At 35.8% G+C, this 26,957-nt stretch overlaps 1 protein-coding gene across 1 annotated transcript; it reads left to right on the top strand.

The window, feature by feature from the left end:
- Positions 1-1,905: 1,905 nt before the first annotated feature.
- Positions 1,906-26,956, top strand: LOC113236559. The gene is made up of 18 exons (XM_026472693.1): positions 1,906-2,384; positions 2,650-2,772; positions 3,302-3,479; positions 3,987-4,138; positions 4,652-4,807; positions 5,064-5,284; positions 6,124-6,295; positions 6,705-6,874; positions 9,315-9,597; positions 9,681-9,764; positions 10,347-10,637; positions 11,813-12,009; positions 15,822-15,906; positions 19,727-19,909; positions 20,247-20,414; positions 21,501-21,585; positions 22,937-23,142; positions 24,564-26,956. Exons 1-18 carry the CDS (start codon positions 1,947-1,949, stop codon positions 25,491-25,493), a joined length of 4,122 nt encoding a protein of 1,373 aa, XP_026328478.1. The 5' UTR covers positions 1,906-1,946; the 3' UTR covers positions 25,494-26,956.
- The last annotated feature ends 1 nt before the right edge of the window (position 26,957 follows it).

The raw sequence follows: 26,957 nt of genomic DNA, 5'->3' as shown, positions 1-26,957 counted from the left end.
ATCTTTTGCTGACTCCGTAAAATTTTTAGGTGTTATTTTTATAAAAAACGTGTCGTGGAACAAACATGTCGAGCACATTACCCTACGAGTTTCAAAGGCATTAAATATTTTAAAATCATTATCATCAACGTACTGGGGTTCAGATCCTAAAGGACTATTGAATTTATGCAAGTCACAAAAATTTAGTTTAATACGCAGCCACTTCGAATATGGTTTCCTTTGCTTTGCATCAAATGATAAGTTGATCCAAAAATTAGATATTCTCCAGAATCACAGCATAAGAGCTATTACAGACGCTTTCAGAACAACCCCAATTAACTCCTTGCAGGTAGAATGTAATGTTCCCCCTTTAATCCTGAGATTTAAATAAATTCAATTTCCTTCTGCACTTAAGTTAGTTAAATTCAAATGTCCTTTTAAAAAAAATTATAATTTATTTAATTTCTTTTCCTTCAGTGATCTTTCTTCTGTCCCATTCATTCTTCATGACTTTCAATATAAATGAAATAAAACTGCGCAATAATTTACATATAAATGAACAGAACTGGACTTGTTTTAACGGAAGCTACGAAAGCAAATATACTACCATCCCTATTCACATTGATCCAAACTTGAAAAACAAGGAAGAAACATATCAGAAAATTTTCACTTTTAAAGATCTTACACGGATGGTTCAAAGTCGGCCTCTACCTGCTCATTTGCTTTTTATGTACCACATTTTAAATTCGGTTATGGAGAATAGCTAACAGAATATCTTAGTATCTTCTCTGCAGAATCTCTGGCTATTCTTAAAGTCCTCCAATTTATAAATCAAAGCACACACAGAAACGGGTGGCTAATTGTGACGGATAGTATGAGCGTCTTAAAATATCTACAAAGCACAAATATGAACAGCAAAGTTAATTATATTATTTATGACATTAAAAAAATGTGGTTGCAACTACGTCGTAATGACAATATTCACGTGGAATTTATGTGAGCACCGGATCATATTGGTGTGAGAAACAATGAGAGCGCAGATTTTCTTGCGAAAACTGCATGCAACTTCAATTGAAGCCAAGGCACTGATGAGGGCAGCATTGTCTCATATGGCGTCCATTATACAGACTTAGTATCTAAGATCTTGAAAGATATCCTCTCTGAATGGTCCGCTCGTTGCAACCATACTAAAATACACAAAGGTTCCTGGTATGCTTCCATTAATCAAGGTATTGGGAAAAAACCTCGGTTCTCCAAATCACAACAATTTAGAGGACGAAAATTTTATACAGTTATATCTCGCTTACGATTTGGCCACTGTCGCATCAATGCATAATTACACAAAATGAAAATAGCTCTGTCGCCTAAATGCACAGAATGCAACTCAGACTTGGATCAAACACTGGACCACATATTATTTGTTTGCCCCCATTATAATATTCAGCGCTTGGCCTTAATTGACAAGCTAACATCTATTTACCAACCTTCGAGTCCGATCCTGCGCGGTACTCAAGAGCTTCTCAAAAACCTTGAAACTTACAATCATATTTATATATTTTTTTGTTCTACTATAGAAGATCTTTAGAATGGATTTGGATTTAATCAGAATTAATGAAATATTCGGAATTGACGATCATTGGACTTAATATAATCCCCGGAATTGAAACTAACCCGGCATTAGAACTTTATACCCTGACTTGACCCTAATCTGATACGACCCAATGAAGACGAGGTTTAATGCCTATAAAATAAATACTGGACAGAAGACTTGGCGTATGCCTATTTTTTATTAAAAATAAGAAGAAGAATTTGTATGGTGGAAAAATATGGTTGTATGGTTTGAAACCTTTGCCTTTTCCTTTACGGAAAGAATTGAAAAAACAAACAACGAAACGAACGTAACGAAATGTCAAAATAGATAGACCCTCAAAAGTAAAAAAACGTAAAAAGGATAAAATAAATCAACCATGACCCATCAAAGTGAAAACTTTGATTTTTCTGGCCTTTTCAAATTGGACGTTCTTGTGCAGCTTGATATATTAGCACATAGCTTTTACGAAGTGGGTCTGAAGAAGTATTTGGCCGTTTCTAGTGATAGAGAGTTGGTGTTTATATACATAAATCCTCAAGAAGACAGATCAGATAAGAATTATGATTGGGATTTTGTAGATAATCCAATTTATTGTATGTGTTTTGAGCCTAGTGGCACTTGGCTGTTAATTGTTAGCGAGGAAAAAGTTCTTCTCGTACCATTTCTACCTATATTTATGTCACAAAATACCTTCGATCACAAGTGGTCGCTTTCTAGTGTTACAGTGTTGCCTTTGGGCAATTTATCAAAACCTTCTTCAGTGGTATGGTGGCTGACAAAAAATTCTGACAACATATTGATTATTGGATCCAAGGTATGTTGCAGAAATATGTGTAAATTTTATTAGCCTGTAACATCGAGGACATTTGGATGTCCTTGATGATACTTGACTTAATACTTTATCTATCATTTATCTATAAAATTATTAACAGTCACTAGCTGCTTTCATTGCACCAAACTTCTTTTAATAAAGTTATTCTATTATTATATATATTAGTTCAATGAAAACAAGCATGTATACACTGTACTGTCAGGTAGTTGTAATGTTACACTATTTAAAATTTGTACGTACTTTTCAGAATGGGACAATATCCTTCTATTCCCTGGAGTCACAGAGCGTCATTGGGGAGACCAAAGTGTCAGGAGAGATAATAGATTTACAAATATGTTTTGATGACTCATTAGACTTGCTCACTCTATTGGTAAAATTTGCTCACAAATATTATTTATTTTACTCAACAAAAAACACAATAACAAAATAAAGCTTTGGAGTTACATGCTTAAGAACATTTTATTTCTTAATAACTGGTTTGATATTATAGTATATACAGGGTTATTTTTAAAATAATAACAACCTCACAAGACCGGACAGAATACGTAAGGATAAATTTAAGTAATGAGAAAAGGCAAATTGTAAATCACAAGACATTTGTAATGTTTTCATTAGACCTGCTTACTACAAATTATCTCTCATTTGATTGTTAGGGAAATAAAACTAAAAAAAGAAGGTACTGTCAAACTATACACTTATATTCGAATATCGCCTGCAGTGCAATTTCAACTGATCCGTCAATGTGTAGCTTGATGTGCTGCCATCTGTACATACTGTTTCTAATACTGTTTTATTTATTGATATTTTTGTCATTGATGGATACCAGCCCATAAATTTCCAGACATCTTCTACTTCATTGGAGATCAATTGGAATAAATCACAATGTGTCTTTCTTTAAGATCTCTGGTAACAAAACGCAACAATGGAAGCTAGTTCTCGAGCACAGATCTATTGGCTACAACTGGTTGCAGCAAATGAGACATCAGACTGACAGTAACAAGAAAGACGGTTTCATGTCATATATAAAACAGTTATCCAAGGATAAGATCACTTTCCTTACACAGGGAGGCTCTAAAGGTAATGTTAGCATTTAAAGTGTAATTTTATCATAATCAATGAATGATCTAATCATCCAATTATCAAATTTTTTTTAAATCTAATTTTTAATAAGGCCAATGGGTGTCAATGTCGGCCTTGTGATGTCAATCCCTGTGAATTATTCTATGCTATTGTGCCACCTCGGCAAGACCTCACATGAGTACAGAGTTTTAGCCCTCTTCACCAATGGGTTACCCAATAAAACATTTAACTCCCCGACTTGTCAAATATCCCTAATTGAAATTGGCTTCACAGAGCCACATAATGGACACATTCCATAAAATGTGTATAAGCATATCTTCAAGTTTGTTACAAAATTTACATAGTCGAGATTCTGCTCTTTTTATTAGATGATAAAACTTAAAACTTATTTAAAGGGAAGGTGGCCAGTACGAAGTCTAAAATCTAAGACCAATGTATTTTTAGATAGTGTGTCATCTACAAACCAAGGTTTTCTTAGCTCAACTATTTTTTATTGTTTAACAGATGACAGCAAGTGTACAGTAGAATATGTGCTTAAACCAACTGAGTACTTGCCTTTGTTCAGAAAGGGATCCAATAATTGGACTTTGACAGCTCAATATGTAAATGGACGACACTTTTTAACAGCCTTTGAATTGAATGAAGGAACATTGATTGTAAGTATTAGGTAAACTTCAAACTTACATATGTTGCACAATGGACAGAGCAATAACTGTACTATAGTTTCAAACCAAAACACAATTACAGAGTTGTCCCAGAACAGTGTTTTATAATTTCTAACAACAAAAGGCTTTTTAATATAAATAGCTTATACTGTGAAATACAATTGTAAGGGCTGAATAAAATTGTTTGAGTTATAATGTACAAATTAATTTAATGTATTACATTGTTAACCTCAAAAGTTATATAAAACTGAAAAATTATTTTTCAGCTTTTTCTTAAAATGCTGTTTTTGATGTTATAATGTATTGGTTGACAGGGTAGTGTATTATTATATTATTTTTTCTAATCAGTTGGTACAGGTACCATGTTCAATACCAAAACTAAGTTTGTACACTGATTTAGTGAACATGTCTAGACACAGGTTTACGGGACAAACATTCTTTATAGCATTAGTAAATTTGCTACAGTTTAATATTAACCTTACACTCAATTACTCTGTGCTCTAGCTTGAAAGTCCAGAAGAAGAAACACCATCAAGAACGTTGAGGCCTAAAATTAAAAAAGACTGTCAATATGTGCTGGGATTGTGGTCACAAAGACTTATTTACTTATTGCGAAAGAATGTATTGGAAATTCATAGTGCTAGTTTTTCTGTCATACAGGTAATCTATGTATTATTTAATCTATTTAGCTTTAAACGCTTCCAACATTAACGAAAATCCGTGGAGAGGCTGTGCTGAATTATATACTACATTGTAGCATGTGATGCTATTTACAAATTGGCCAATTTTTAAGGCCATTTATGGACACCAACTGTGTTTACATGTATTCAGAGATATTTACAGGTTTTAATTCTAGGTAATACAAAGATACTGGATTATAATACTGAAATGATTTTTTCTTTCCATCAACTATTAGGGAGAATCCTTACTAGGAACAAAAAGAGAATTTACTGAACTATGGGCCGCTGAAATGATAGGTGAAGTTCGGAGAGGTTACCTAATGTCTACAAAGGAACCGTCCGCGTTTACGGGCGGATGGCGCGAACCTACTTTTATGTGTGATCTACAACTGCCAAGATTTCATATTGAGCCTTGCTTAGTTGTTACTACTAATGGAGTTTACATTTTGAACACTGTGTAAGTATATTTAACTTCACATTTTATCAATAGTTCTTTGTAAAGGAATATTGCTACACTTGCTTAGCTTTTTTACATTAGTATTTTTACTGTTTCTTCGTTCGGTTATTTTCGACGAGAAAAATGGCAATAAGTGTGTTCTATCTATTAGCCGATGTTAAAAATCAACATTTGCTCCATATATAATAATACCTTTTATGTTCTGGGGTTTAACAGATGGTATGGATGGATGGATAACAGGGTATGTCAAAATCAAATGCACCAACTCAGTTTATGGCTAAGTTACCTGGCATCAATTTTTGGTGCATTACTTCATATTATTATAGTTAAATAACACTAACTTAAAATCAAACTTAAAAAAAATACGGAATCGAGGCACATAATACTTAACTGTATGTTTGTATTATTATTGATACAAAGAGCAAACAAACATAAACAAAAATTCCTTTGATCCGGCTGGACTCGAAGCAGCGTTTGTTGCATCAACGTGGCTTTATGATTGATTATATTTCAATGTGGCTACTTTATGTCTTTGCCTACAGCTTTCATTTTATGTATTTATTGCCTTAGTTTCATGGCATTCAAATTTTCAGAGATTTATATTATTTAACTACCTTCTGTGGCCGAACGGTTACCATGTCGGACTGTCACGCAGCGTGACAAGTTCGATTCCCGGTCTGGGAGAAATGTTTGTGTGGCCTACATTTATTTATTTCGTGAGTTTGGGTGTAATTTGTGATTGTCTATGTGTGAGTCCATGGCACCCGCGACACAGGGTTTCCTTAGTGCGGAGCTATGAATGTGTACGTTATTATTATATTTGCCTATTATTGCTTTAGCTGCGAGCCGTGCGAGTGGCTGGTGGGATTGGTGATGCGCGGCGGCACAGGTGCGGAACAGTCCGCAGCGGCGCTGGCGGCGCCCGTACCAACACTGTTGCGCGCCGCAGCGGATATGCTATTGTCCAGGGGCAAGATCGCGCCTGCACACTATTTATATTCATTATCGCAAGTAAGAAGAAGCATATAAATTAAAAATGTTTTAAACTAGCCAATTGGCTACATCATTCTGTGCATTGTTACGAAAATAACTATTTATTTATTAACGTAAATGTTACGTACGCCCAGGTAAGTGTATTCTGCCCTCGGAACGTAAAAAGGCACAACTGCCGTATAAAGTACCCATAGTTGTGCCTTTTCTCGTTATAAGGGCAGCGTTGGAGGATATTTTTGAAAAAAAAGTAAGGAGCAAAATTGACTAAAAAGTTTCTTGTGTTTTTTTTTAAGATATGCGAGCTATTCATATAAATATTTTGCACGTTTTCGAATGTTTAGGAATAACATTGAATATGAAATTGCATTTAAATTTCACTGCATAATATCTAAATTCGTGTGTGTTATGCGTAAAATTGATTTTACAGTGTGCACCCGACGGTTGGGTGGGGCGTCTCGGGGTTTTTGGGAGACTCCACGAGCTCTCTATGTACAAACAATCTGGGAACGTGAGTAGCTTGGGCAACGCAGCTATTACGATCAAACTGTTAGCGCTTTTGCTCAAAGTTGGCACCAACAGTGAAGAAAAGTTTGACATGTGAGTTTTTTTAATGACTTCTTGCTGGATCAGCTTATATTCTCCAATCTCGCTTAACCCGTTCATGGACAGTACAGTCTGTCTTTTTTGAAGACGGTATAAAATGACATTTGTAGGGTTGCCAATTTTTTTAATTTGAATGGTTATGTAGTTGTTATTGACAGTTTTGTATTGAAAATGTCTGAATTGTGAATGTTACGACGTCTTAATTACTTACTTACGATTACTAATTGCATTATTGCCTTCTTCATTCTTATTTTGAAAGCTGGCCTACTGGTTTCAAAATAAATTTCGATTCATACACACTTTAATAAGAACATGCGGATTTGATTATCTAGATTGAATTAAAATGAAAACCTGTAAAATATGTCTCCTCGTTGTATTTTTAATAGAGATAGTTGTGAATGTGAAAATGCAGTGTGTGAATGTATGTATGAACTTACAAAACTTGTAAGTTACAAAAATTGACAATTCCAGTAGTTGGATGAATAGTCTTCCGATAATGATTTAAATGAAACAAATTCGACTATGTATTGCATGCATGACGAACATTCAGTCGATAATCGATATAATATTATCGACTCTGATCACTAGCTGTTTGTCAGCGGGTAACACTTGCGCAATGAACTGTCATTTTACTCCATCTTCAAAAAAGACGGACTGTAGGTACCGCACACCTTTTTTTTGTAAATTTATTTGTGGCGACAAACAATTGTTTAACAAGCTTTTTTTGGAGCTTTAATTGATATGAACCTGAAAATGTGGATTCCATATTTTATGACGCTGCCAAAGTCTAAAATGGACCTGACAAAAGTGAACTGAAAAATAAAATTAATTTTAAGGGTACTTATTTTATTAAATGGCTTACTGGTTCTAAATATAAATCCTAGTATACGAAATGCAAAGTATAACATGACGTGGTCTATGATTAAATGATAATTTTGAGTCCATAATTAAACCAAGGTCTCATACAGTGATACAGTGTCATAATAAACTTGTCTTTTAATTTTCATTCGTAATCGATGATATGAGATTTGCGCGGGTATGTAATTATATTAGATTTATTAATATTAAGAAGTAGTTGATTGGACTCACAATACTTATGTAAAGATTTTAGGTCTTCTTGCAATTGAATGCAATCATCAGATGATGATTGAAGGAGATGATGCTTTTTGTTTTCTTTTTCATTGTGCTGTAGTGCTTATATTGATTCAATATAATAATTCTTGTTTTATTTTTTATTTTATTTTATTTTAAAGGTACACTAACAGAATGTAATCATCAACAGTAATAGATACAGTTCGATACATTAATAGCCTAGACCACATTCGAAAAACAGTGTACACAGTTTCAATTAGGATAGTGTAAAGTTACAATCTCCAAATCCAAAACGAAGAGGACAAAAATTAAAAAAGAAAAAGAAAAAAGAAATTAATAAATAAATTTACAGAGTGATTTGTTCAAAGTTAAAAAACAATAGTAATAACAATATAACAGAACACAAAATGATCAAAAGCTAAAACTCAAAAGCAATACACGTAATTACATCTCGTATAGATTAATTTTCGAATTTAAAATGTCGAGATGAGCATAACCTTGCTGAAGTTCATCATAAGCTCGACACATTTTCACTATAGGGTTATAGAAAGAGGTATTCTGTGTAAAAGAAAGTACGGCTATGACAGTAGTAGAATGATTCCCGTTGTGTCATATTGAATTACTAAAAACATGTGCGGTTTAAAAAAAACAAATTAGTTAAATAAAACTTACTTTTGTTTTTAGAAAGTTCAATGGCATTACGTATCACCTCATACAAACACGTCGGTGTTCACCGTACTGACTTAATATACGCATCTTAAATATTTAACTGCCTCCGTGGCCGAACGTTTACCGGACTGCCACGCACAGGTCCCAGGTACGATCCCCGGGCCGGGAGAAATATTTGTATGGCCTACATTTATTTCTCTCGTAAGTTTGGATGTAATTTGTGGTTGTCTATGTGTGTGTCCATGGCACCAGAGACACAGGGTTTCCCTAGTGCGGTGCTATGTTGAGTGTGTGCGTTATTATTATTATTATGTACATGTAACGTCCACAAGTGTGTATATCATTGAATTTGAAATTACGGGCACATGGGACTTGTCAACCTATGTCTCACGGTGACGGGCGCTGTGGTAGTGCCCCTCAGATCTTTGCGAATGTAAGCTCTGAGTGGCTCTGCAACTGTTATGGATAGGCGTGTCGCTTAACACCAGAAGCACAACTTGATCGTCCCGTCAGTAGGTATTTAAAAAAATTGCGCTACACTATCTCGTACCCCGCACTATCATATTCTGATACTTAATATTTACGGTATACGCTGTTACTGTTTGTGAACGGGTTAATTAATTATTTTGAGAAATAAAGTCCCTATCAACTATTAAAAACTACTTATTTCCAGGGACGCTAGGTTCACAACCCTTACCACAGTGGAATTGCAAGAATTATCCTCCATAGCGGCTGCAATAGGTCTATGGGATTTATTGCCTGTGTTTAGCATACATCGCGGGCATCCAACTTTAATGCTTACGGCGCTGAAGGCACGTAGCGATTTATGTCGCGGTGCACTCAATAGCCTGCTGAGCGAGCGATGTCTCGTGCCTTTATTGTTAGAAGAAAACGCGCAATGGTTGTTCCATTTCGTCACTGGACAGTGCGATAAATTTGATACGAAGATTTTAAAGGTAACTTTCATATTGTAGATAAAATAAAAAATATTATTAATCGAAATACTACTAATAAAATACTAATTTGAGTTTAATTACAGGGCCTATGTTTGTGGTTGAATCCTCTACAAGACCAATTAAGGCCAGTTATGCGCGATTTGAAACAAGGAATAACATCAATCTATGTAAGTAACTATTTTGTCGCAAGTATAAATAATAAAGTACTTATTAGTAATGATGAAAGATACTTGCGTCTTGAAATTTAATTGAGTTATACCTGTTCGATCTTGTAAACAAGTGTTTTCAAAAAGTCGAACAGGTATAACTCAATTAATTTTTACGTACATATGTAACTTCTAATATCCACAAACTGTCGAAAAACCAAAACGTCTTGAAAAAGAATTTATATATATATATATAGGCGTGTGTGTGTGTGTGTGTGTGTGTGTGTGTGTGTGTGTGTGTGTGTGTGTGTGTCTGTGTCTGTGTGTCCGGCCATGGCACCCGCGACACCGGATTTCCCTAGTGCGGGGCAAAAAAAGATTGGAGCTATTAAAATTTGTAATAACTATATTGACGGGTTATGATTACCACATATATAAAAATAATCTTATCGTATTAAAAGGACAGAAATTGTCAGATTTTAATTATAATAGTAACGTAAGAAAATTTTACTTGAAACATTTTCCTTTGTTTGATTATACATAATGACATCGGATTTAATTGTGGTCATTGCGTTACATTAGTCGTTTCATATTTTCTTCTAGACGACACGCATGTTGAATCTCATAACAACATTCATCCATGTTGCAAGTGCAATAGAAGCCCGGAGTCCGTGTCAAGATATACACATAGAATTACCGCAGACCTCAGAAACTTGGAAGAACCAGTTTGTGTCCAAACGGATCGTGAGTTGTGGACTTGCCCACTGGGCAATTGTTGATGACGGCAATGCGAAAGTTATGGTTGCAAATACCCTGATCAATACAGAGGTTATTGGACGGGTGATCGATGTTGCCTGTGGACGACATCATACACTTGTTTTGACTGAGAATGGGGTGAGTTCTTGCTCGGTTTACAAAAATATAAAATGATCGTCTTCATGATATTCAATAAAAATCAAATTTTACAATGAATACAGCGACATTTCACGTCAGACTCTGGTAGCTCTAAAGGGACCGGCTGAGTAAAAAACTTCAGATCGCTCACAGGTGTCGTATACTGTGATAAAAGCAGAAAAATAATATAAAAAGATCTGTAACAAACATTTAGAGAAATTCGTAAGGCCTGCCGACTCGACCTGTTAGGTCAAATAAAGTTGTAGGTTAGGTTAAGCGCTGGCCCTGGGGGTCGATTCAGAACCTTACGATAACTCAGTTGTCGACCAATTTCTTTTCATTTTTATGTATGCAATAAATATAATATATACAACACCCGAATCGAACGTCAAACTGTCGTATTAGAAACCGAACCGTAATGACGTCACACGCGTACGATTACTCGAACTTCTCGACCGGTAAAGGCTACAAACGTTACTCAGAACGCATTTATCGAATGAAAGTTACCGAACGTCTTATTGTTTACAAAGCAGGAATGTAATATGGAAATTTCTTATTATTTTAAATAAAAACTGGATTTTATTCAATTTTATTAGTTTATTTTAATGCAAGACTAATTCATTCCTATATTTTAGGCCTTTAAAGTTTTAAAAATGTATATAAAAGGATTTTCATTTTTCTTATAATCTATTTCACCGACTAACTCCGTAAACTGTTGGATAACGATATCGTATCCTAATCCGAATCGAACGTTTAACTCGAATGTTCTGAATAGCTCGGAAAGCGCCCTTCGATTCGAGAACGATATCCAAATCGAACGATTCGGTTAAAATATCGAAGAGTTCTGAATCGGGGTCCTGGTTTGGTACAGATACAAGTTCGAGTTCTGTCAAGTTTCAGGAATATAAGTCATATTTTTTTGTCAATGACAACAAATCCTGCTAAGCGGAGTCACAAACCCTTCCTCTCATCTCGCGCTAACGGTTACCAAAGATCTGAACTGCTCTAAATTGCTTTTAACAATTTATAAACTCAAGCGTTAATTTGCGTCCATATATAATCCATATTAATAAAAATGTAAATTAAAAGTAAATTAGGTTTCGTGGAATAGCCAAGTAATTTACGTCCAGTTTTTATTACTTTAAACAGCCACAATAAAATGCTATAATTTACAGATATATTCCTCGGGAGACAACTCCTACGGCCAGTTAGGAATAGGCACTTCATGGCCAGGTGCGATAGGCGACGCAGCCTCTGCTACCGGAGCTCTAATGCATGTGGCCTACGAGTGGACCGCACCCCTTGTGTCTGTCGCAGCTGGACACTATCATTCCGCTGCTGTTGATATTGGCGGGCGTTTGTATACTTGGGGGTGAGATTGTATTGTTGACGTATGTATATTAAATTAATAGGACCCGTCTACATGGTCGATTATTGTGATGCGTATATAGATGTATAGTGATGCGTATAAATTTACGCAAGTCTGCGTTTGTTTATGTGAAAACGGTGTCTTGTGAAAGCCGACGGTTGTGTTAATAACTTGCCTTGATGTATTATTTGACATTATAATTTATTTAAATTCTCTGCTGCAATTAAAGGTTTATTTTAACTGTTTGGATATAAGGGTTATATTTAAAGTGATATTTTATGGGATTCAAGAGTTTCTCTGTAATAATTATATTCGCGCGTTTACGTGCCATTACAGAAACAGGCGAACCGACCTAGTGTAAAAACTAGGTCTACAAGTCGTCTTCGCTTGCTCAGCGTGTCCGTCAGGATGGCTGGAGTCAACGAGATATACAAATCAAACTGTGCTCATTATTTACTACCTATTTTCTACTATTTAGTACCTTTATTGACTTATTTTATACATTTGCGCTAACCGTTATTTTAAAGAAATAAAGTGGCCAGCCATTCTGACGACAGGTTGGCTGGACCACTTTTCATTTTTTGTGGTTCTAGCAGTATATAATTTACTTTTTTATATAACTATTTACTACTTAATTTCTACCTAAACATACTTTTTATTCGCTATTTTAGGAAGCTTCTATAAAAAGTTATTTAAAAAATAATAATTCAAATATTCTCAATGTAGATATTGAGGGACGACAAAAGATACTTAATTTATAGGTATATAAGCGGGTAGAAAGACACTGAACCATGATTAAAACGTTCATAAGTTTACAGTGTGCTATGATGAGGAACCGTAGAGGTGTATCTCGTATGTCGCGTACAAACCCTGAGCACATCTCGCCTATGTAATGGGGCAGGACACGTTGAGAGGTGCCCCGAGTGGACCTCCAGCCTCCCCTTTAGTCCAACCTCTGTCCAACAGGTTTCAAGCTTCAATCGCGGTACAAGCGTACATGTCAGCTACTACCAACCCGATTGATGCCAACGATAGGCACCCACAGTCATAAGCTTCAATGCGGGTCGAGTCAGCACGTGGCAAATTGATAGTCAAAGACCATGTTTCGTAACAATAGTAAACTCGACAATTAACTTAGTTGTGTGTCTTTCTCTAGATCATGAGCATATCTTCTTGGTCAGGGATCAGTTGTAATTCCCCCGCAGCCTTTTCTGTTATGTAGCTCCTTTGGCTGCCACTGTCCAGGAGGAGTCTGCCACTTTTCTCAATGTGACTATTTTTTTGATTGTACAATTTTTTTGATTGTACAATTTGACGACCGCTGTCTGCAAAAAAGTAAGTCCATTAGTCTTATTACATTCTGTGGGTTTGTAATGTGCTACAAGTAATTTAAACTCACTATCCTTCTGTGGGCAAAGAAGGGAATGATGATTTCTTTTACAACCGAAGCAAATCTTGTTTGATTTGCACTTATTGGCATTATGACCAATTTGAAGGCATTGGAAACATCGATTCTTCAATTTGTTTTTTCTATCTTCTATGGTCTTCACGTTGGGACATACGCTGGTAAAATGTTCTAGATCACCACAGAAGAGGCAAGGTAGTTTCTGTCGTTTTGCCTTTGAGTCCTTCGCCAAAGCCGTTGTTCCCTTTTTAGGTTCCCATTTGCGCTTTCGTCTTTGTTGATCCTTCCTTTCCCTGTTCGTATGTTTCTATGCCTTTGTGTGAGACTGTATGTGTAAAGCTTCAGTTGAAGCACCAACTGTGAAATCAAATTGAGAAGTATGAGGTTGGGCCTCCTCTTTGGCCATTATGATACGCTCCAAGCCACTCAGCATTTCCTTGACAGAACCGTCAGTACTACTCATAATTTTAAGTTTATATCTTACACGATCTGGAAACTTTTGTAAAATCATAAACCGCAAGTGGTTCGCTTCTGCATTTTCACCAAGGGACTTCAAAGTTCTTAGATGATGCTGAATTATGTTGAATGTTATTCTACAATCGGTCGCAGAATCTCCTGCCTTAAGTATTTCACTTTATGCCTTGTAATGGGCTTCAATCACTAAGTTTTTCTTTCCGAACCTATCCTTCAGCATATCTATAGCAATTTGAAGATTCTCTTTTGTTACACAAACACCTTTAGCGATGTCTCGAGCTGCACCATCTAGACAGCCTAAGAGATAGGCTAGGTTATCCACAGGTTTAATGTCTCTAGTTAAGACACTGGCTTCAAATCGGTCCCAAATTCACTAAAATTTAAAATATCGCCATCAAATCTGGGAAGAGTCAAAATAGGGAGCTTTGTAACATGACTATGAGTAGGTTTCTGATCCTGGCTTTTCTATTGAATAAAGGAGCAAAGCAGTGTTACCACAATACAAACAATGGGTGAAGTTCGTTTACTCATCAAATGATTGATTATCGCGTGATTCGCGACAGAAGCTTCCTAAAATGGTGAAAAAAAGTATGTTTAGGTAGATATTAGATAGTAAATATTTATGTAAAAAAAGTAAATTATATACTGCTGGAACCATGAAAAACGTAAAGTGGTCCAGAAAACCTGACGTCAGAATAGCTGGCCACTTTGCTTCTTTAAAATTTCGGTTAGCACAAAGATAGAAAATATGTCAATAAAGGTACAGGGTCAAGAGCACGTCACGTTTTACACTTAAGACTTAAATCCAACTCTACGCCGCTTACGGTCTTTACTTTACTTAAGAACGGTCCAAAGTACAAAGTGTCAAGCTTGATGTGCTCTTGACTGTACTAAATAGTAGAAAATAGGTAGTAAATAATGAGCATTTTGATTTGTATATCTCGTTTGACCCAGCCATCCTGACGGACACGCTCGTACGACGTACTTCCCTGGACGAACTCTTTAACAAGGAAAAGTTTCGTTGTTATTGCTGTCTTAGGGAGCCGACACACATTACCTTAGAATCAGCTTGAGTCGATCAGAAATAGCATTGTGTTGAAGCATAGGAACGAAAAGTTCCATTTCCGCTCGGATCGCTGACGCGAAATGCAGTCTCTTTCGCTCTTATTATATAACAACAAGTTAGCGTAGTTCAAGTAAAAATAATTCTGTTCAGGACTTATTCTAGGCGTTCTATTTCATACTTTTGTGTCATTATATCAAGCGAGCTTTTGATAGACTCAGAGTTCAATATAACAATGCGTCTCGTGCTATGCTGCGGCATCCCTAGAGTAGATGGTATATGTAAAATACATTGGTCTTTTCTTACGAGAGTGAGCGAATCGGCCAATATTATTGTGAGCTTTTTAAGCGAAGATACAATTTTTCAAATAAAAATATATTTCATACTTAATTGTACCTTAAATTCAGTTTAAGTTGTAGTTTATTCTTAATTAATTAATAATAATTTTCTTCTAATAAAATTTAATAGAAGTGTAATAGTAAATGAAACTATTTTTCCGGGTTTAAATCGCGTATATTTGTTTTTTTCAAACAAACCAGTGTTTCGGGCGCTTTACAGGTCCCATGGTCACGGTTGACTTCGAATACATTTGAAAAAAAAAACCAAATATTCGCGATTTAAATCCGGAAAAATAGTTTCATTTTCTATGTGTAACAATCGCGAAAACCTAAGATTTCGATAGAAATGCTATGTTGAATTATTAATGGTTTATTTATACCTAAATAAAGAAACATTTTATTTTATGTATGTTTGACCAGCTTAATGCGATTTCGTGTCGATAAGTGTGATGGATAACTGACGACTCTTTTGAACACGAGAACTTCCTTGTGTTATTCACACAAATCCGGACCAATATTGATTTTTTTTATTCAGGTGGGGTGTCCATGGCCAACTGGGTCTTGGAAGCATCGACGATGAATGCATCCCGCAATTAGTCACAAAGTTTCAAGGAAGGAAGGTAAAAATCACAATATTATCAAGACAATTATGAGACAATCTGCACATCGAAGAAGGTTAATTGATTGTTTAAAACTATAAAGCTGTAAAGCGCACAGTAGTACAGTCATACATGAGATACCGGACCCCCTAACCCCCAAACCGACTTTTTGGTTCTGAGAGCCATTTTACGAATTGAACGAACAAAAAATTGAAGCAATTTCAACTTTAATGGATACATAATACAGCGGAGTGTTGCTTGAAGATGATCAACATATTTTTAAAACCAATACTAAATTTGCCGTGGCAGAGTCTATACCAACTAAGCCACGGAACGACAAGCGGATCTCACGAACTTCTCTATGTGCTTGCGTCGTATCTTTGTATTTTTTCTTTTTAGTTTTAATATGCCGCAATTAACGGAATTATTAAAATTAGAAATTATTGTTTTGTATGAACAAGGCTTAGACATTCCTTACACCTATCCAGAGGTTAAAAACAAAAAAAAACATTATATAGTCATAGCCAAATAATATTTTATTTTTAATGTGGCTCGAACCATGCTTGCCTCAACTTGCAAAGCAATCTTTATACAGCTAGGTTACTACGGCCTTACTAAAGCTGGTTGAAATTTGTATTCTGTATTTAAGTAAGAACCATAACTTATAGATCAAATTGGCTTCAAAACTTTCTTACAATGTCATTCACTTATGAGACGACCAGGGAGTCATACCAAAATAAATTTTAAGGCTCACAGGTTAAAGATTAAGTTTGTTTAACAATTTTCTCCACTTTTTGTTCTCAAAACCAAAAGACTGACAAAGTCGGCTTGGGGGGTCAGGTATCTTGTGTATATGCCTGTACTTTGAATCTGTTTTATATCTCTAACCACACAAAACAGCACGACAAGACACCTTTGCGGGGAAGAATCCCCGCTCTAAATCTTACAACCCTCATTCCTAGTCGTGGCCTCTAGCGGCGTAACTGGTAATCACATAATTATAATTTCCATGCATTACTCTCAAAACAAATACTTCTAATAGCATTCTACTAATTCATACATATTGCAAAATGTGATGAACCTCCAGAGGTACAAAGGCCTCTGGCGGTATGACTATTACGAAGTTAAAATCAGTATGAATATAAGAAAATACGTAGTAAGTAGTGCCTATAGATATGTGCGGGGTTGAAGGGCGGCAGAAGGGTGACATATTTTACATAGCTAGCAGGATATCCTGCTAGCCATGTAAAATATGTCACCCTTTGTCTTTGGGATAGTAAACTAAACTAAACTATTAGTTAGCTCGGTTAGCTTAAGTTCGCGGTGTGGACCGAAGTATGAGAAGGTGCCCGGGCTACGTGAGCTAAGCTAAGTTAGCTTAGCTTTGTTCGCGATATGGCCTGCGCATTAAAATTATGCAATTACCTACATCACTTTGATTTTCACATAAAGTGAAAGTTATTATTAATTTAATATTTCAATAGCTATAATGAATTGTGATGGTTATTTAATGCTGTTTATATATAATGCTTATTTAAGTAAGATGTGATCATCATCAGTGGGGAAGCGATTACTATAAGTGACAAATGCAATGTGAACTGTACAGGGTGTAAATTTGAGATGGGGCAGCAAGGCCAGGCACTTTAATCGTTTTAGTTACAGGAAAACGGTTCTAGAAGACTATGGATAGAAATGAAATTTGAAGTTATTTTGATTGACTTTCACAGATTTTGGAAAAATGGTACAGTCAGCAAGATAAAAGGCAATTTTCACAAAACTTTTTTTTTTTGCTATTGGATCCGGTCTCTGTTAAGGATCAATAGTCTATGGGACCAACTGAGGTAAGAGTACTCGAAATGTCAGATCTCGCAAAAAACTTTTTACCATACATTTTGTAGGGACATATTTAGTAATCAGTTATTCTAGGTAGTTAAGGAAACTAACAAATTGACAACGTATTATGTACTAGTTAAATGAAATTTATAAAAAAAAAAATACAAGTGTTCAAGAATTGAAAGACTTACAGCAATTTTCAATGGAATCCATCCGAGTAAAATTTCAGCCGCTAATTTGCTCTTTGCGGAAGAGAGCGAATCGATGCATCCGCCAAGGCGGCAATAAATTCGAGCACTTACTATCATACATTTTTTATGTTATTTTGCTTTTTGTTATTGTTTTTATTTTGAAATACATGCATAATACGTTGTCAATTTGTTAGTTTCCTTAACCTAGAATAACTGATCACTAAATATGGCCCTCTAAATGTATGGTAAAAAGTTTTTTGCGATTTCTGACATTTCGAGTACTCTTACCTCAGTTGATCCCATACAGACTATTTTCCTTAACAGTGACCAGATCGAATGGCATAAAAAGTTTTGAAAAAATTGCCTTTTATCTTGCTGACTACAATTTTTCCAAAATCTGTGAATGCCAATCAAAGTATCTTCAAAATTAATGGATAGTCTTCTAGAAACACGCAAAATAGGCGCCTTGACGTCGAGTTGCGGACACCACCCCGTTACACCAAGTACCAAGTAGTCTTCTAGAACCGTTTTCCTGCAACTATAACGATGAATGGGGCTGGCCTTGCTGCCCCATTATTTTATAAAGTTCTAGTGTGGGTGGCTGTTGGCGCCGGCGTCATTGCCTCGGTCTTGAATGACGATTTTATTTTGTGCACATAAAATCCTATTTTATGCACTAGAGCATAAAATCCTATTTGATATCTATATATAAATCATATATGGGAAGTGAAAATATACTATTGGTCTTAAGCATCTTAAGTGACGATTCAGAGATGACAGTCTGCACCATTTTTTTCTATACCTATAAAAAAAAACTTTTCTTTATTTTTAACGTTCTACAAATATATGACTCAGGTTTAGCAAGTTAGAAGTTGGGCTCTGGTAGGTAATTCAAATAGGATTGTAAGCTTAGGCAGCTACTGTTTTGTATCTTGAAGATTTTAATTTTCATACTTTTTTACAATAACCTGCATTGCCCGATTCATAGGCAAAAGCCTCTCCGACTTCTTCCATTCTTCCCTGTTGTTGGCATATCCTTACCATCTCCTATAAACTCGTCTGGCGTTTCTTGCCGTTACTAGTTTTCTTTACCCGTCTTCCGGTATCTTAAGAAGTGGTGTCCAGCTCATCTCTATTTCGGTGTAATTATTTTGAGCACACCGCACTAGGGTTTATAGCGTTAAAGATAATATGAGGCTATCAGCTTAAGAGTGGTGTAACTCAAATTTATTTTTTTTCTTCAATATTACTTTAGATGATACTAAACTACATAATTATTATTACCTATATATTTGGATGCTATTTTCATGTATAAAAATATTTAATTCTCAATTAACTGCCTCCGTGGCCGAATGGTTATCATGCTGGACTGCCACGAAGAGGTCCCGGGTTTGATTCGAGGGCCGGGAAAAATATTTGTATGGCCTACATTTATTTCTCTCGTGAGTTTGGGTGTAATTTGTGGTTGTCTATGTGTGTTTCCATGGCATCCGTGATACAGAGTTTCGCTAGTGCGGGGCTATGGGTGTGTGCGTTATTATTATTATATTTTTTTAATAGATATTAATAGCATCTAAGTATAAAATAATGAATTTAATAATAATTATTATATAATATAATATAATATAATAAATTTGATATTAAATTTTGATATTAAATTTAAGAAAATATTGTAGAAAAAAATTAAATGTGGGTTACCGCTTTTGCGTTGACGACGCGATCGTCAAATTTTAAGTCTAGAATATTTCTTTCCATTGGTTTTTTGTAATCACTCTTAAGACCTAGATCGGCTCCAGGTTACTAACGATTGTCGATAGGTCCTGAGGGTCGGCTGCGGGGCGTCGCACACGACAGTACTAATGAAGAATGGTGAGGTGTGGGCCTTCGGAGCAGGCGTATTCGGGCAGCTCGGCAACGGTTCCAGGGAGAAGAGCTCCTTGCCTGTCAAGGTTGCTCTCGCGGACCCTATTGAGATGATTGCTGTGGGCTACTTTCATAATGTATGTCATTTATACCTATATAGGACATCACACGGCTATGCCGCACGGAGGGAAATTACCTTAAATACCGTAGAAAAGAAAATTTTACTTGGATAAGACTTCTTTTTGATTTTAAAAAGAATTCGAACTGCATTCAAAGATTTTTAAATAATCGCCTGTTTGAACTGGGAATCGAACCCGCTAAATATGAAAAAAAAAACTTAAAACTGGTTAATCTTTTTTATTTGAAGCCGCTTTTATTTTACGAATTTCCAGAAAGCGTTGCTTTTATTACGAAAGTTGCTTATGAACTTGACATCTTAAGTGGTTTATGGAAGTTGAATATTTGTCTCCCCAGTTGGCGCTGTCGGTCAAAGGCCAGCTATGGTCGTGGGGCGCGAGTCCGCAGCAGGTGCGAGCTGCGCACGCGCGGCGCACGGCCTCGCCCACGCCCGACCCCCCGCAGGATCCGCACCTGGTGCCGGCAATTGTGGACCTGCTCAACGTGCGGGGACGAATTGTACAAGTGAGCTCACCACTTGCAGCAGAAAATAATTTTGGCAGAATTTGTATTCCAATGTCCTACAAAGATCGGTTGTTTCATTTGGCGTGAACAATCATCATTACGCATACTTCGTCTTCTTGGCGTTCCTCTCCTATCAGAGGTTGGACAACATCATGGTAATCTTGACTTGAAAGGCTGCCGCTCTAAAGACGAAACGAGGTGGTACTGCAGCTGAACAATTCCTTCAAAATTGTTTAACCAGTGACCGTTTGTTTTCTGGCGATGTTGCCTTGGATGAAAAACTCGAGTAATTTTTACTTATTATTCCTCGTAACGTAGCCGAAATACGACATCTTCCTGCGCTTAATGATGTCATAAGCTCCACCAGTTTGTTTAGCCTATTGAGTATTTCTACATTTGTAATTATTACGCCATGATATTCCCAAGATACGGCGGTAAACACACATCTCAAAAGTACAAAGAAGCTGAAGCTTTATTGTGTACTGTGCGAGCATAGACTACTTTGTAAAGATTTTATCTTTTCCTTGTTTTACTTCCATATCGTTGTACTAATTTCAAAATAATGTAATTAATAGATTCAGGTGTTACTTTGCCGAAGTCCATATTAATAAAATGGAAGTAAATTAATTTGCAAAATAGCTAGCTATGTGTTCAATATTTTTTTCTTGCAGTTAATTTTCTGACCCCCCAGCAGGGAGCTATTTTGTACGATGAAAATTAAAATGACGTGTGCTTAAGGAGGAGATGCATAATTCAATATCTTTTTCTCATTTCTGTGGGCATTTTATAGGGAGATTTCATAAACATTTGCTCAATTTAAAAAATCCATTGGGTAATATGAAGACAACATTCGGAAGAAATAATAATTTATATTTAGTTATTAAATATTTTCTTTAAATAACGACTAGATAGCTACTAAAAAAATAGATAAAACGGCTAGCGCCGCGTTTTGCTTGGGACGCGCTTTAACCTCCACAGGGTTTGCAGAGCAACAAATTAATTTACTTCCATTTGTATTAAAATAATGTTGATAAAAAGCAGTGAAATTATTTAAAAAGTGTCGACCAAGTTTCATTTTCCTTCCAGTTGTCGGCTGGTTGGCATCACTCGTGCATTCTTAACAACATGGGCACAATATACTCCTGGGGGTTGAATTTTGACGGGCAACTGGGTGAGTAATTTACTTAATGTAGAATAAGCCGCAAAGTTGCAGAATTTTAAAGAACCACCAATCTCGAAATGGTATAGTGGTTGTGTAGGCTTTGAAGCGTGTGAGGTAGACGCGGAGAAATTCATTGCATTACTGTAGTAATGCAATGAATTTTTACATTATTGTAGTAAAAAATTCAAAGTTTGTGATTTTTTTATTAATCGAAGTGTAGTCAATAATGTCATAGGCCCTATAGTTTAATACTGGTATCTTCTGTTTACATTATTGCATAAAAAAAAGTTGAACTCGGAAAATCGGTTGTTCGACATTAAAAATACGCATTTTTAGATTTTCCGTGTTTTCGGGATACGTCAAAACGTCTATTTTGGGTCTCACTTCATCTTAAACCTAAGATCCTATGTAAGTTGTAACGATTGTATTATTATTATTTGTAATAAACGTAAGTGCTGTTAAGCTGTTACCTCTGAATTATTATTATTATTTTACAATATCAAGTGACGAGACGAAGAAGTCGTGCGCTTGATGGTAAGCTACACGCCTGTCCATGACAGTTGCTGCCACTCGAGAGTTTCAAATCGCAAAGATTTGAGGGACCCTGCCACTGAGCCCGTCACCCTGGGACGTAAGTTGAAAAGTCTCATGTGCCTGAATTTCACCAGCACCTTTACCCTTCCAAACCGGAATACAGTAACGCTGGCATTACTGCTTGGTGGCAGAAATAGGTAAAGTGGCAGTACTTCCCTGAACGAACTCTTTCACAAGGGTTCTACTGGTACTAAAAGGTTATGGTTAAAGTAAAAGGTGGTTGTGCCTGAACCGATCTCTAAGCAACACGCCGCCCTCGCGCCGTTAAAGTTGTACCTTTTTTTCTTAACATAATAGTCTTGTATTATCTCTATTACCTCAGCAAATTCCTATAAAGTAATATAGGTTATTGTTCTTAGAGCGGTTACAAACGGTGACACGGCGGATGCAAACGCGCGTTTCTAAAACGTGCAACATTTGCGATTTATAGGCGATTCCGTCACTGCAAACGCGCGACTGCGTCGATGCAGTCTCTTATGATATGGTAAATCACTATGTGTGAAAAATCGGTGTAGGTTTAAGCACATTGTTTTGCTATGTTTATTGTAAATTGAAAAGTGAAAAAATAAATTAATTAAAAATGTGTTTCTCGATTATATCGCTGCTTAAGTTACGAGTATGTGTGTGTAAAGATAGACGATTAGCGACTGCATCGTGACTGAATCGCTGCAGACGCGCTACTCAAACTCGCCGTGTGTAACAACAGCTCTTACCCTTAAACAGACGACACGACGAAAATCACGTTATTGATTTGATGACTTTTTAGGCAGTGGCGACAGGAAACAAATCCAAATACCTACAGAAGTGAAGGTTCGTAATGACGCACACCCGGATAGTGACAAAAACCAGAAGACCCCAGAGGGTGACATTAAAGCGACAAAGACGAATGCCTTGGTGGCGTGTGGAGGCGATTTTAGTATCTACATTGATGATGATGGACGGATTTATGCTACCGGAAGTACACATTTACAGGTAATGGGTTTTTTTAAGTTGTTATTATAAAGTTTTCGTATCAAGATAACAAAAATATGCCTTCGGTAAAGATTGTGTATTCAAAATTTATTTACGAATCACTCAACACACACTTTTTTCGTAAACATTCCAAGTTAACTTTTTAACTGTCTTCAAAAAAAAAGGAGGGAGGTTCTCAATTTGACTGTATATTTTTTGTATGTATGTTACGCGATAACTCGCATATTTGTGAACCGATTTTGATGATTTTTTTTTGTTGGAATGGAAAGTGGGTAACCCAGTAGTGGTCCTATTTAAATTTGAATAAAATATTCCACCTCTAAGGGTGGAATAACAAAAATAACAAAACTAGGGGTGAATCCGGTTTCGCGCACTTTCCGGTAACCGATTTCAATAAAACTTGGCAAATTGATGTAATTCCACGAACTTTTGAGGTCGGTTTAGTACTCTGTACTGAGATTTTTTTTATGATATACGCAACACGCCTGGCCATAATAATTGCATTGCCACTAAGAGCTTTAACTCACAAAGTTCTGAAGGGCACTGCCACCGCGCCCGTCACCCTGAGACATAAGATGACAAGTCCCATGTGCCTGTAATTTCACCAGCACCCTTATAACTATAATTCATCATATATATATATATATATATATATATATATATATATACACGTGTATATATATATATATATATGTATATATAGGCCTACAAGTTTTTGTGCCACTCCCCACGGTCCTATGTCATCTGGCCATGTCGCCGCTGGACGCCCGACATTCCTGTGCCCAGTCCTTAGACGGCACTTAGTTATAGTCTTACTCCATCAGTTATCTCGTCTCCGTGGTAGGTGCTCTGCCCAGCTCCACTTTAGTTCCATAATGCGATTCCCCACGTCTTTTACCTTCGTTCGTCTTCGAATTTGGACATTGGGAACACGGTCTATAAGCTTGATACTGAGCATGGCACTATTCTTAAGTCTTAATTGAAATACAAATTATCCAATACTGTCTTACATGTATTTAAAATACGAAATACAAAATACTTTCATGAGGTGAATTTGAAATAAAAAATACAAATTACCAAATACTTTACACATAAAATAATAGGGCAAGACAATAAGGCGGGGCAAGGAGTATTGGTTAGAAACGTGCTGCGCCGTCCGCGTAGTAGAATTGTGGCATAATATAATCAGTACATTAAAAAAAAGTATTTTGTTGAAATGTATTTTACAACGAAAGTATTTAAAATATCAGTTATAATATACATTTTAGGGTGTAATTGAAATACACATACAAAATATGTATTTGTATTGTAGATACATATTTTAATTACAAGTCATTCAATTACTGCCCAGCTCTGAATCTTTTAATTATTATTTACCTTTTGACGAAGAAAAGCCTAATACAATGTAAGGGTCGTTGCAGGTCGAACGAGAAAAGGATAGCAAATTAAACAACCGGGTAATCATGATGAAAACCACAAAACGTGTCATTAGAATACCGGCCAGCCGTGGAAGCAACAAATTTCTGTTCCAACCTGTCGACAGAATCGATATAATGTTTCCCTTCGATATCGAAGGTTTGCAAAGAAGGTCTATAGAATCCCAATCAAACCCATTAACTTCACACGAAGACTTCGATAAGAAAACTTGGGCTGACGCCGTCATCCTGCTACTTAAACCATGGATAAACGAAGAAAATCTAAGTGCAAATCTCAATATGGCTGCCAAGTTGACGTATCATAATAAACTGTACGCAGAATGCTTAAGGCTACTACTAGATAATTTAAAATGTTCACTTCAAGAGGATCATATTTATCTTAAACACACCGAACTACCCGACTGTGAAGAACCGGATAAAGCCAAAATTCGAACGAAAGAAGAACTTCGATTTGTCATTACAGACATCATGTCCAAACGAATCAAAGCTATATCGCTTAGCATTCTTAACGAGGATCCCTATCCCACTATTGACGATTCTACATATCAAACGCTGCCTTGCTGTTGTGATGAGGCAAGCTATTTTGCAAATGGAGTGACAAATAAATCAATTGTAAATATTACTGACCAGAATTTGTCTTTGAAAGCGGCAAATATTATAGACAAGTGCATTAGTATGTTCCCTGTCGATACGGACTTATGGGAAACTTGTTTTCGTCTATCTAAAAATTTCTTTTTGGAAAATGATCTTTGCATAGCCGAATTAGAGAGGGTTTTACGGAAATATATGGAGTCGAATGCAACCACAATGGCAGCTGCAATAATGTATTCGAATGACTGCACGCAGTACAGTAAAATTTTATCACCTAAGTTTTATTTGAATATGTGTAGCCAAGTATTGGATACTTGGGGATAATTTTGAAATACTCGTATACACTTGTAAAACGTCGATATTATCAGATATTATATTATTATCAATTATTAGTTATTATCAGTGTGAATCGAACTTTTATAGGAAATGTAAACGGCAAATCGACGATTCTATTGCAATAAATTTAAGCATGATAATTTTCAAAAAAAGGTCAAATCCAAATATCTTTATTTCATAGGTAACAATTAGATTTGAAACCGTCAAATTGATTTCACACTACTACTGATTCATAACTCTCAGAGAAAAATAGGTAAGAAACTAGGGCTTGCTCTTTTTCGTTAGCCATTACATGCCATACAATATTTATTTCAAACATCATAGAAACAAAGAAGAGCTAAACGGGTCACTTCCGACTTTTGTCATCACAGTATGTAGTACATAGAAAATATATAAATAACCTTTAGTATAAAGTTTTTGTTTCGCTATAGCTTTTAAACCTCATAGATGACAAATTTCTAATATTAATAGCTACTTTATTTTAGGCCCTCAAATGAATTTATAACTTTGTGAAGACAATTGTCAAGAACAGCCAGTTTGTATTAATATTGTCTATCACTATTTTTTTATGAAAAAATTAATATTTTTAACATAAAATTCATTTTCATTGATGTAATGCGACGCTATTGCAAGAATGTTAAATTTTTTTAAAGTTATCTCTCTACACTTGAAGTGTGTAGATAGGTTCTACAGTATTGTCTTTATATAATAAGATATTTACGCTTGTTTAGATACGTATTTGTTTATGAATTTGAATTGTGAAAAAACTTAAACACTAATTTGTTTTCTTTTATAATAATGAGCAATTAATATAATTGAATATCACATATTATTTTTTAAGTATTGGTTCGGATACGTTTGTCGTTACAAATAAGCAACATTCGCACCAAATATCTGTCATTTAACTCATGTGAAGGCAGTGTAATTCAGCGAAAATAAGTAACTCAAATTTCGTATATTCAAAACACGGCGGATTTGTGGTAAGCCAGTTTGGATGTACTCTGCAAACGAGATGCCGTAGGGAATTTCTTTAGGCGTTTGGCTCCTCAGGGCGCCTTCAAATTAGACGCTTGCAGAAGTGCTGCAGTGGGGCATTGTGGCTCTCAAGCGCGCCGCTACTAATTTTCATACAATATTTAGTGAACTAAAAATTACTGAAGTGCTACGGGCGCATCTAATTTGAAGGCCCCCGCCCTTAGGGTGAGAAATATTTTAATATTATGATAGATAATCGTTCTTTGGTCGCTTTTTATCTACAATTGTTACTTGTTATTGTTTTTTCGCGTGTACCTCTTAGTTATAGTATTGTTTGCACATAATGAATTCACGCAAGTGTTGGATTGTTTATGAAAACAACTAATAAAATTTTAATACGTAATGATTTTTTCTAGTCATAATTTTATGTGTTATTTTTTACATTATATTGTAAAATTGTTGCTAATAATTAAAACG

This window comes from Hyposmocoma kahamanoa, unplaced genomic scaffold (genome assembly GCF_003589595.1).
Source record: "Hyposmocoma kahamanoa isolate Upper Pololo Valley unplaced genomic scaffold, ASM358959v1 92, whole genome shotgun sequence".
Classification (NCBI taxonomy): domain Eukaryota; kingdom Metazoa; phylum Arthropoda; class Insecta; order Lepidoptera; family Cosmopterigidae; genus Hyposmocoma; species Hyposmocoma kahamanoa.
This window is presented reverse-complemented; position numbering and strand designations above follow the sequence as displayed.

What these genes read in the sequence shown, in the direction of transcription:
- LOC113236559 (XM_026472693.1), top strand. Translation starts at nt 1,947, where the DNA reads ATGACCCATCAAAGTGAAAACTTTGATTTTTCTGGCCTTTTCAAATTG. An exon ending in TTGATACGAAGATTTTAAAG is followed by an intron (nt 9,598 to 9,680) that starts GTAACTTTCATA and finishes GTTTAATTACAG; the next exon opens with GGCCTATGTTTGTGGTTGAA. An exon ending in TTGTTTTGACTGAGAATGGG is followed by an intron (nt 10,638 to 11,812) that starts GTGAGTTCTTGC and finishes TATAATTTACAG; the next exon opens with ATATATTCCTCGGGAGACAA.